At 40.4% G+C, this 12,321-nt stretch overlaps 1 protein-coding gene across 8 annotated transcripts in view; it reads right to left on the bottom strand.

Annotated features, from left to right (window-relative positions):
• Positions 1–12,321, bottom strand: part of ARNT (aryl hydrocarbon receptor nuclear translocator) — a 93,056-nt gene that overhangs the window by 28,069 nt on the left and 52,666 nt on the right. For 6 of the 8 annotated variants that reach the window (XM_066268020.1, XM_066268016.1, XM_066268017.1 and 3 more), the window contains 4 exons: positions 10,860–10,904; positions 8,230–8,443; positions 3,673–3,886; positions 1,153–1,255 (listed from right to left, as the gene is read on the bottom strand). In XM_066268020.1, coding sequence (XP_066124117.1) covers positions 1,153–1,255; positions 3,673–3,886; positions 8,230–8,443; positions 10,860–10,904 — 576 coding nt within the window. The remainder of the gene's footprint in view (positions 1–1,152; positions 1,256–3,672; positions 3,887–8,229; positions 8,444–10,859; positions 10,905–12,321) is intronic. The other 2 variants (XM_066268022.1, XM_066268023.1) reach the window with 1 other exon arrangement.

The raw sequence follows: 12,321 nt of genomic DNA, 5'->3' as shown, positions 1-12,321 counted from the left end.
CTCATAACAACTTTATGAGGCTGATATTAATTTAACTCCCAATATTATATGATAAAACACAAAGTAGTCATTTAATCTGCTCAGGATCTTAAAAGATAGTGGCAAACCCAATAGTCTGGCTCTGAAGCTACTTCAAACCAGAGCCACAATTCAATTCTGCAACTTTCCCAGGAAACCTTTCTTAACATCCTACTCATCACTTCTAATAAGCATACTCTCAGTACAAAATAGTCATTTCCATTATACAACCTGAAATTATTTTGTGACTTTTACCTATGTAGGAAGCCACTATCCTTTTCTTAGAGTCCTAAAATGTACAGTATAAAATGTATAAACACAAAATATTGAAAGACATAAGAAACTTCTACCCCAAAATGGTCAGAATACATTGATGTTATCTCATGTTGTACTGCAAAAAAAATACAGGTTTGGAGTCCAATTACTATGTTTTGTTTTGTTTTGTTTTTTTGCATTTTTCTGAAGCTGGAAACAGGGAGAGACAGTCAGACAGACTCCCGCATGCGCCCGACCGGGATCCACCCGGCACGCCCACCAGGGGGCGATGCTCTGCCCATCCTGGGCGTCGCCATGTTGCAACCAGAGCCACTCTAGCGCCCGGGCCATCTCTGCTCCAATGGAGCCTTGGCTGCGGGAGGGGAAGAGAGAGATAGAGAGGAAAGCGCGGCGGAGGGGTGGAGAAGCAAATGGGCACTTCTCCCATGTGCCCTGGCCGGGAATCGAACCCGGGTCCTCCGAACGCTAGGCCGACGCTCTACCGCTGAGCCAACCGGCCAGGGCCCAATTACTATGGATTAAAATAAAATTTTGTATCAGACATTATATAATCCTTGGAAGTTAATTTGAGTCTGTTTTTTTCTCAGCAAAATAGTAACCATGAATTCTACCCCGAAAGACAGTTGTGGAAAATGAGATGACAGACATAATACACCTAATATAATGTCTGGTACAGGAGGAGTTTAGTAAATGTGAGTTCCCTTATCAGACACTTTACTGTATGTTACAACCCATGTGGGTCTTGAGAGTTAAATTTAATCCAACTAGAATTAAGGGTTCAACTCCTCTGACCAGAAATCAAACCCTTAGCTCTTAATTTTTTCTATGTCAAATCACAATCTTCAGTTTGACACTTACCTCATGCGGCAAATAAAGGATCTCCTTGAGCCCATACACATCCTCATGGAAGACTGCTGACCTTCCTTTTTCACTGTTCCAGTCTTTAGATCAAGGATACGCCCTGAAGAAGAATTGAAAACAGCCTGGAATGCATTCTTGTAAATGGGGAAGAGGGGAGACACTGAAGACAATGAAAAATAAGGAACCTATTCATGCCCTGCTTATAACAGAACAGTTCAAGGAGTGGATGGATTTTGTTTCCAAGCCTAAAATACATCAATTCCCATCAATAAATCTTACTCTTAAGTTCAAAGGTAGCACCTTGTGCAAGAGAAGGTCAGAGTGGGAAATAGGGTTGGCAAGTAAGAAAGTTATATTCTTGGGTCTAATTATTTTTATATGTATGAGTGCACACACAGAGTAAATGTCACTGGTTTAAATACAATTTTATGCCCTGGCCAGGTAGATCAGTTGGTTACAGTGTCATCCCAACACCAAGGTTGCACGTTTGATCCCTGGTCAAAGCATAAACAAAAATCAACCAAAGAATGCATAAATACAACAAATCAATGTTTTTCTTTCTTTAAAAATCAATAAATAAACAAAAGACAATTTAATAAGCAATAGAAACATGTATCGGTCTCATGCCAAAATTTTTCCTTCATCATATATAAACCAATGGCAACTTTTGCAAAAAAGAACTAGAAAAATCAGAGGGGAAACTAAATACCAACATTAACATAACTACAATGGTCTTATTTTAATTACTAGTTTTGATCTGCTTTCACTTTAAAATTCTCTCCAGAGTGCTTAGAAGCAGATGTGACTTGTTTCCTTTAGCAAAATGCTGGCAAAGGACTAAATAGCATTAAAATGGGAGTAGAGGCAGGGAACCAAAAAAGACAGAAAAATAGTACAAATACAAAAATAAATACATAAATAAACCTGGCCCTGACTGGCTAGTTCAGTGGATAGAGTATTGGCCTAGTGTGTGGACATCCTGGGTACAATCCCCAGTCAGAGCACATATGAGAAGTGACCACCTACTTTTCTTCCCCTCCCTCTCCCCTTTCTCTCTCTCTTCCTCTATAGCAGCCAGTGGCTCAACTGGTTAGAGCATCAGCCTCAGGTGCTAAGGATAGCTTGTTTGGTCCAAGCGTTGGCTCTAGATGGGAGTTGCTGGGTGGATCCTGGTTGGGTGCACGCAGGAGTCTGTCTCTCTACCTTCCCTCCTCTCACTTAATAAATAAATAAATAAATAAACCTTATACACTGACTGGTAAGTCCCCTCTAAAATAAAAATCTATTATCATAGAACCAACTACAAAGCCAACCATAAGGGATTAGTCTGACCAGGGGGTGGCGCAATGGATAGAGCATCGGACTGGGACATGAAGGACCCAGGTTTGAAACACCAAGGTCACGAGCTTGAGCATGGGCTCATCTGGCTTGAGCATGGGGTTGCTAGATTGAGCGTTGGGTCATAGACATGACCCTGTGGTAACTGGATCGAACCCAAAAGTCGCTGGCATGAACCCAAGGTCACTGGCTTGAGCAAGGGGTCACTCACTCTGTTGAAACCCCTGGTCAAGGCACATATGAGAAAGCAATCAATGAACAACTAAGATGCCACACGAAGAATTGATGCTTCTCATCTCTCTCCCTTCCTGTCTGTCTGTCCATCCCTATCTGTTCCTTTCTCTGTCAAAAATTTAAAAATTTAAAAAAATAATAAAATAAAACAAATCCAAGCATAAGGGATTAGAAAAAGCAGCAGGTAATTACCCATACAAATGAGACAGAAATATAGATGATTTCTTTTAGAATAGAAAAAAAGTTTGTTATAGGTTTGGCTTTTACTGTATTATTTACTCTAATATTAAGATTAAAGTAAACTTTTAATGAGCATTGTAACTAATGAAACAGTTTCTAAGGATGAGCTAGCTACAAAGTATGTGTTCTGCACATGAATATAAAGAAGTGATTATGTTCATTAAAGGAGAAAATTCTAGAAGCCTTGCCAAATTTACATATATATAGTGAAAGAGAGGGAGAAGAAGAGACGGAGAGAGGAAAGAGAGGGAGAGAGAGGAGAGCGAGAGGGAGAAAGACAAACAGGGACAGACAGGGAGGGAGATGAGAAGCACCAATTCTTTTTTGTGGTACCTTAGTTGTTCAGTGATTACTTTCTCATATGTGCCTTGACCAGGGGGACTCCAGCCAAGCCAGTGACCCCTTGCTCAAGCCAGAGACCTTGGGCTCAAGCCAGCGACCATGGATGGGGTCATGTCTGTGATCCCACACTCAGGCCGATGAGCTCACACTCAAGCTGGATGAGCCAGTGCTCAAGCCAGTGACCTCACGGTTTCAAATCTGGGTCCTCTGCATCCCAGACTGATGCTCTCTTCATTGTGCCATCGCCTGGTCAGGTGAAGCCTTGCCAAATTTAATGAACAAATTTAAGAGCAAAAACACTTCTGTCTCAGAAAATAAAGAGAAAGGACTTTCATTCATTTTTCCATCCACATTATCTCATACCTGTCAAGGCGTTTTCTGAAGTGGAAAGCTGCTCACGCACCTTGTCTACATCATCTGGGTGCACCTGATCATAGAGTGTGTTACCAAACCATTCAGATTGTGGCTGATTCAAAACAGGAGTCACTGAATCAGAGACATAGACAACCCGGCCTGTCTCACATGAGACAATAAATAGAAAGCCATCTGCTGCCTCCAAGATCAAATGTTTCAGTTCCTGTCCAAGGAAGAGAAAAAAAAAGTAAATACTGAACTCTGAAAAAAAAAAAGTATTATTATTCATGGAGAGAATTAATACACCTCCACCATAAGTATCTCTCCATAAGCAACTGCAGGCTCCTGTCTGACCCACAGCCACAGCTTTTACCCTAAATGTCATTACCTTCACTGACAAGATGTATTTCTCCAATAGATATTTTCTCAATGTGTCTGTCACTATCCAACCCCATCCTCCTTACCTCAGGACTCAAAACTGGGCATGACTTAACTGCTAACAATAACTGAGTTCTTTATCTGACCCCTCTGGTCTCTTTTTAGGATCTTCCTCTACAAATATGCCTGTTTTCTCTCTCTTGCTCCTCAGATCTATTAACATGATCAACTTTTCTCAAGTCTACACAAATCGTCCCTCAACTTTGCCCAACTCATCTGTTTTTCAGTGCCAAGATTATATACCAAGAATAATATTATTCTTATAATATATTCTCTGGCTCTAGTCTCTTATCTTTCATTTCTCAACCCCACTGCAACCTTCACTCTAAAACACAGCACTCACATTTTTTTCGGAGGTTACTAATTGCTAAGTCAAATCATCCTAACTGCCCATTCAAAACCCCTTTCCTGGGTCTTTATCATTTTACCCATTCTGCAAAATCTGACGTTAACCATTCTATCCTATAAATTTTATTTTCTCCTAGCTTCTATGACATAGCATTCCAACGCTTTCTTCCTTATTAAGTGTCCCTTCTCTGCTTCAGGTTCCCTCTCCTTTGTTCAAGGCTTAAACATAGACTTGAATTTAGAATGTTCTATTGTAAGTTACCATAACCTCTCCTTGAGAAATCACATCCACACCTCCCTGCTATGAAATGATAACCAAATCTATATCTCTAAACTTGCCTTTTTTCTCTTGAGCTTTAAACAGACCTGAAGTTCTAGTATCTAGAACACTTTCAAACAGATACTCTATTTGCAACTCAATTTCAACATCTTAAAACATGTCGTCATTTCCTCTTCCAAAAAAGAGTCTTCTTTGCTCTTCTAGCATTTCTTAACGGTACTGTATCTCCTTTGTCTCTGGCTACATGTCTTAAAATCTATCTAATCTCTCTCATACTCAGTTTTATCTGTTCCATTTTCCAATACTAAGTCACTGTCCTAGTCATCTTATATCAAGACAAATTAAGTGGTCTCCCTGCTTTTACTCTCTCCAATCCATTCTTTTTTTTAAATAATTTTATTTATTTATTTTATTTATTTATTCATTTTAGAAAGGAGAGAGAGGGAGAGAAGAGAGAGAGAAGGGGGAGGAGCAGGAAGCATCAACTCCCATATGTGCCTTGACCAGGCAAGCCCAGGGTTTCGAACCGGCGACCTCAGCATTTCCAGGTCGACGCTTTATCCACTGCGCCACCACAGGTCAGGCTCCAATCCAATCTTAAAATGCTAGCACACCTACTAATACATTTTTGATGGCTTGCCACTGCCTAAAAGTTAAAATCTAAATTCTTTAACATAATACCTAAATATTCCATCATTACCTCTCAGCCTATCTTTCTGTCATCATCTCCCAAGGCATGTTGAAACTACTTGATTTTCTTTGAATATCTCAATCATTCTTACTAGGTTTTGTTTTTGCATTGGTTAAGTTATTCCCAAAATTTACACTATTCCCCTATTCTTTGTTTTCCACATTTGTACTTCTACAGGACTTACTACTGTACCTTGATTATATTATTATGATTTATTTACATGTGTGTTTCCATTAATGACAATCTCTTATTTTTTATGTTTCTCAGAGCACAAAGCACCTGGTTAGGCCACAAAAGGTGCATATCTGGAGTTTGTTGAACGAGTATCTGTATGAGTGCTATTAGAACAAACTGACTACTTTGATGCACATATATATAAAATCTGTACTATCTGTGCTTTCATATAGATCATACTATTTGTAAAATTCTTCTTGCTTTCTCCCAAATCAAATCCTTTGAAATAAGGATTTCAAATCCTTTGAATAAAAGAGTGGCATTAAAGGTTAATTTTTTTCTTCCTCATACTTTCTGGATTTTCCAAAAATTTCTGCAGTAACCCTGTGCTTTTCTTTTTTTATTTTTATTTATTCATTTTAGAGAGGAGAGAGAGAGGAGAGAGAAAAGGGGGAGGAGCTGGAAGCATCAACTCCTATAAGTGCCTTGACCAGGCAAGCCCAGGGTTTTGAACTGGCAACCTCAGCATTTCCAGGTCGACGTTTTATCCACTGCGCCACCACAGGTCAAGCAACTCTGTGCTTTTCTTTTCTTTTCTTTTTCTTGCATTTTTCTGAAGCTGGAAACGGGGAGGCAGTCAGACAGACTCCCGCATGTGCCCGACCGGGATCCACCCGGCACGCCCACCAGGAGGCGATGCTCTGCCCCTCTGGGGCATCACTCTGTTGCATCCACAGCCATTCTAGCACCTGAGGCAGGGGCCACAGAGCCATCCTCAGCACTCGGGCCAACTTTGCTCCAATGGAGCCTCGGCTGCGGGAGGGGAAGAGAGAGACAGAGAGGAAGGAGAGAGGGAGGGGTGGAGAAGCAGATGGACGCTTCTCCTGTGTGCTCTGGCCAGAAATCGAACCCGGGACTTCTGCATGCCAGGCCAACTCTCTACCAACCGGCCAAGGCCCTGTGCTTTTCTTAATCAAAACAGAATATGGCTTCCTTATTCTTAGAAGTCTTTGCTCCCTAGCCAGTTGCTTCAGTGGATAGTGGATAGAGCATTGGCCCAGTGTATGGACATCCTGGGTTTGATTCCCAGTCAGAGCACACAAGAGAAGCAACCATCTTCTTCTCTCCCCTTCTCTCTCCCCCTTCTGTTCCTCTTCTCCTCCCACAGCCAGTGTCTTGACTGGTTCAAACATTGGCCCAGGAACTGAGAATGGCTTGGTTGGTCCAAGTACATCAGCCGTAGGCACTAAAAATAGCTTGGTTGACTGGAGCATCGACCCCAGGCAGGGGTTGCTGGGAGGATCCTGGTGAGGACACAAGCAGGAGTTTGCCTATCTCCCCTCCTCTCACTTAAAAAAATTAAAAAAAAAGAAATGCCCTTAAAAATTTTAACTTACATGGGACTAGGTACAGTAGATATATACTGGAAGGATGGCTAAAGTAAATAGAATGACCAGGCCTAAGGGAGGACGGTCAGCAAAGACCTTTTTTTATGCACTCCCGACCGGGATCCACCCAGCAAATCCCCATCTGGGGCTTATGCTCAAATCAACCAAGCTATTTTTAGTGCCTGAAACTAACACTGGGACCAACTGAGCCATCCTCAGCTCCCAGCAGCCTATGCTTGAACCAATTGTGGCACTGGCTATGGGAGAAGAGGGACAGAAGGGCCTCGGAGGTGGGGGAGAGAAGCAAATGGTTGCTTCTCTTGTGTGCCTTGACCAGGAATCAAACCCAGGATGTCTATATGCTGAGCTGACACTCTATGTATTAAGCCAATAGGCCAGGGCCTTTAAGGCATCATTTGGTATGCATTTTCCTATTGTTTTTCAGTTATGTATATATTCTTCCACTCACACATGCATATTCAGACTGAGTTCACAAAAGTCTGGTAATGTTTTTGCCTCCTCAATTCTTTTCATAATGCATCAAATATAACAGTATTTCACTAAGCATTGACCACCACCTATTAGACTCCTTTTATCACTACAACTGGAAGCTGCCTCAGGAATAACAAATAAATTTCTTTCATCTTCTATAAACCTATGGCCAAGGAAGAGGACTGGTTCCACAGACACAGTCAGCTCTTCACCTGGTGATTCATTTGTTCTTCCTTCTACCTTACAGGCTGTATTTATGAGTAAAGTTCTAAAATACTCACAAGCTTGCTAAATAGTTTTCACATGTCTTCTCTACTTCTCACTTTTCCAATGCTAATAAATGGTATATCCAGGGATTAAAATTCACTTTTCCTATGGTCTGAATTTCTCCTTAAGAGCTGAATTCTTGTCCTTTAAACCAGTGGTTTTTAATCTTTTCATACTTGGAGACTGGTGAAAATAGGAGATTTATTTCAGGGGCCACTAAGTTAGATGTTACCCTGAGCATAAGTGAATTCAACTAAGGTCATTGGGTCTATAATCTTAACACACAGCAGGGTGGTTACTCTTTCGTGGACTGGCATGAAATTTCCGTGACCAGACCACTGACCAGCAGTTGAAAACCCCTGCTCTAAACAATCTACAGATTCAGCTCTACTATGACTCCCAGTATTCAGGATTATGGTCACCTACTCCAAAAAGATCAAAACTTTCAACAGACTCTAGATTCTCTCTGAGCTGTCCACCCCAGAGACCTGGTCAGTGAGGAAAGATGGCTTGTAGGAACCATCAGCGGACGTGTTGCCAGTTCCTCGCAAGGACTTCATGTGAGAAACTGCCATGCGTAAGATGGTTAGCTTGTCTGGTTTTCGAGCCAGGGCACTACAGGTGGGCACCATATCTGACAGTTCTGTGATGTAGGCTGTCATCTTGTTCCGTCGCCGTCGTTCAATTTCACTATGATTTTCCCTGTATAGAGAGAAAGAGAGGAGAAGTCCTATCCAAATGGTTACATCTGAACATTTGGAGGCAAGGAGAGTGATATGGATACCAAGTCAGCTGCTGAAGATATGTGGTATTTAGATTTAGGGATGCTGAAATCCCAAAAGTTAGAGTAAGTTTGGCCAATCTTCTCATGCAGAGCGAGCTAGAAACAGAAACTAACAAGGTGGACAGAGAGTAAGCAGGTATTAGCAATTCTCCTGGAAATTTCACCTTCTATGTAAGTTACCACTACTTCAGAACAAAAAATGTTTTAAGAAATGACAGTCTTAAAAAAAATGTTGCCCTGGCCGGTTGGCTCAGCGGTAGAGCGTCGGCCTAGCGTGCGGAGGACCCGGGTTCGATTCCCGGCCAGGGCACATAGGAGAAGCGCCCATTTGCTTCTCCACTCCTCCGCCGCGCTTTCCTGTCTGTCTCTCTCTTCCCCTCCCGCAGCCAAGGCTCCATTGGAGCAAAGATGGCCCGGGCACTGGGCATGGCTCTGTGGCCTCTGCCTCAGGCGCTAGAGTGGCTCTGGTCGCAACATGGCGACGCCCAGGATGGGCAGAGCATCGCCCCTGGTGGGCGTGCCGGGTGGATCCTGGTTGGGCGCATGCGGGAGTCTGTCTGACTGTCTCTCCCTGTTTCCAGCTTCAGAAAAATGAAAAAAAGAAAAAAAAAAATGTTGATTTTAGTCACTTAAGTTCCTGAAAGACAATAATCTAAGCTTGGCTGACTTCATGTTTACTAATTCAGCCATTTACAGGCTGAAAATTAAAAATGACCAATTTTTCCAACACAAAGATGTTGTTGCTCAATAGCTTCTACAAGAATTGATAGTATCAATACCATTGGTCTATAAAGTGTATGTTTTTAAACAACTGGTGAAAATATAAAATATTGTTTGTTAAGCTTCCCTCTTATTCTCAGTACTGGATGACAGAATTAAAAGATTTTGAAGTTTTATTTGTCCTACTAATGCACAAAGTCCTACCTTCTCTATCTTGGTGTGGTGCCAGTGCACGGAGCTCAAGAGATTGTAAGACATCATCTCCTAGAGTCCCTTATGGGGTCCCCAGTTTGGGACAAAGTGAATTGGAGAGTAGGAAAGGAGTAGGGAGGAGGATGAAAAGGCTGGAAACAGACATTTTGTATTCCATCAGGGTAAGTTGCTCACATCTCCAATACTAACATTCTCAAAATCAAAACAGAATATCATTTTAAAAATAATAATCCAGTACTTTCAAATTGGATTTTTTGAAAGTCCAATAGTTCTTGCTTTCCACACGGATGCCTCAAAGAGAACCAAACAACATGCTACATTTCTGCTACCTGGGCAGCTTCACTTTATCTTTTTATTTATTACTATTACTACAGAAAGATTCTATTTGAACAAAAGTTTTTTGTCAAAACAGAAAAAAATAAAACTAATCTAACATAAATCTCCTTTTTATGAGAAGAGCAAACTAAGGTCAAGCAGTTTAATTAAATGACCTTCACAACCAATGAACGCAATGCCAGTGCTCTTTCTCCCACACCAGGCCAAATCAGTTCTCTGAAGGGGAAAGAGTTAGTGGGAGGCATGAGTTAAAATGGCAGAATAAGCTTGTGACCCAGCTCAAAGAGGTAATGACAGATAAGAGGGGGGGAAAGTAGTAAAAACAGGTTTTGGGATCAATGAGCTATCTCCTACAGAATTGTCCCAAATCACAGAAAACAGAAAAACAGAGAAAAGGTCTTACCACAGAGATCCTTATATATGTAGTTTCTTTGTCTAAGAAACATAAAATTCTACTCTCAAACTTAAAGCACCTATCTTCCTAGTAACTGACAGATAAGTCCAGAAGGCTGATCTTTTAAATAGTCATATTAAAGCTGCTGAAACTTTTCTGGGAAACCACATAAGATTCAATCACCAAAATAACACCAGTATTGCTGAGACATAGTAATTTAGGCTGTGAGTCTACACAGAAAAATAAGGGTGAGCTTTCTAGAGAGGTATGAAGTAAAGGCTAAGGCCTAAAGGCCACAAACTAATTGCAAACACAGGCATATTTATTAATCTTCTGATAAAAGTATTTTCCTGCTAAAGCACCAACTGGCACAGTTGTATTGTCTCTAAAAGCTTTTTTGTTCTGTGCAACTTAGTGCTAAGACAAGGAGGAAAAGAGAAAACTAAAAGTAATTTCTTAAATTTCTATGTAAAGTTCCCTCAACTCACCACTCACTTTCTGATGGGGGAAGCCAAAGTTCCCACCACACATAAACTTCTTAAAAATCTTGTCTTCTCTTGCCACAGATATGGAAAAACACAGAGAAAGGGGAAGAAAAGAGCAGAGTAAGAAAAAGGATAGAAAAAGCAGTGTTATCTATTTCATCATGCTAAAAGATACTGTTCTCCTACCTGGCGAGTCTCTCTTTATCCGCAGAGCTCTGCTCATCATCCGACCTAAAAACAGAATTAATGAACTAAGCTAAAATTTAAATAAAAAGAAAGAAGAAAAGAGGGAACACCAGGAGGGAGAAAGAACAGGAAAGGAAAGGGAAAAGGAAATACATAGAACAAAATAGATTCAGAGAACAGAGTAAAAATGGAATTATGGACAGGAACCATGCCTGTTAACTCTACAAAGCCACCTGTTAGGATAGACAAAATGTACGGTAACTTACAAGACAAAGGTCAACACAAAAGGAAAGCTAATAGTATTACAAATTAATATAATCTGAACACAGAAAAGCATTTTGCCAATCAATCTCTATAGAAACCAAGGATATACAGATTGAACTAGAAACAAACAAGGGAATATCATTCTCACACACTGCTCTCAATCTGGGAAAAAAAGTGATATTCACAAATACAATCTCTCTGTAACACACAGGCATGCACACATGTACTCATAGACAGAATAATCAACCAGGTTTTACTGGAAAATTACGTAAGTCAAACTAAGAGCTAGGTTTCTGGTTTCTCCTATCATTGATTTTATCCTGAAGTAGTAAATTTCTGTTCAGTCACTCTACTGCTTCTCTGCAATAAAGCCACACACTACTGGGTCCCCAGTATCAACTCTCCCTTCTCTTGAGGGGTCTACAAAGGGTTACCACTAAGTTTCTCTGGAAAACTGAAATAGTGAAAGGATTGGTAGCAACTGAGGAAATACCAAGGTTTTGGTAGGCCAATGTATCAGTCATCATTTACATTTTAAATATATACATAAATAGATTAAGAAGCCTAAAATGTCTAAGGAAAATATGACATATTAATAGGCTATTAAAAATGACAAGCACAGCCTGACCTGTGGTGGCGCAGTGGATAAAGTGTCAACCTGGAAACACTGAGGTTCCCGGTTTGAAACCCTGGGCTTGTCCGGTCAAGGCACATATGGGAGTTGATGCTTTCTGCTCCCCCCCCCCTAAAATGAATAAATAAAATTTTTTAAAAAATGACAAGCACAATGACTATCAATATATGACAAACTTTCTATAAAACATCCAGCAGGGAAAAAAAAGACCCAAAATAACATATTAACTATGAGAACTTTTATGTATGTGAAAATTTACATATGCTAACAAGCAAAGAAAAGAGAATGGAGTGATATTATGTTGCTTAATTTCATGTTTGTCAGGTTATTATAGTTCCTTAACAAACTACAAATAATTTTGTAAAGCTAAGAAAATGCATACAATTTCAGCCTTTGAAAACTCTACTGAATTTCCAAGAAAGATATATGAGGTAAACTAGCTTAAAAAATATTATCTTAGAGGAATAAGTTGTATTGTTTAAAATAAAGTTAAAGTATCTAAAATCCCTGGCTTTGTCTAGGTAGCTCAGTTTATTACAGCATTGATCCAATATGCCAAGGTTG

This window comes from Saccopteryx bilineata, chromosome 3 (assembly GCF_036850765.1).
Source record: "Saccopteryx bilineata isolate mSacBil1 chromosome 3, mSacBil1_pri_phased_curated, whole genome shotgun sequence".
NCBI classification, from domain to species: domain Eukaryota; kingdom Metazoa; phylum Chordata; class Mammalia; order Chiroptera; family Emballonuridae; genus Saccopteryx; species Saccopteryx bilineata.
Note: the sequence above shows the minus strand (reverse complement) of the source record. Positions and strands in the feature narration are given on the sequence as shown.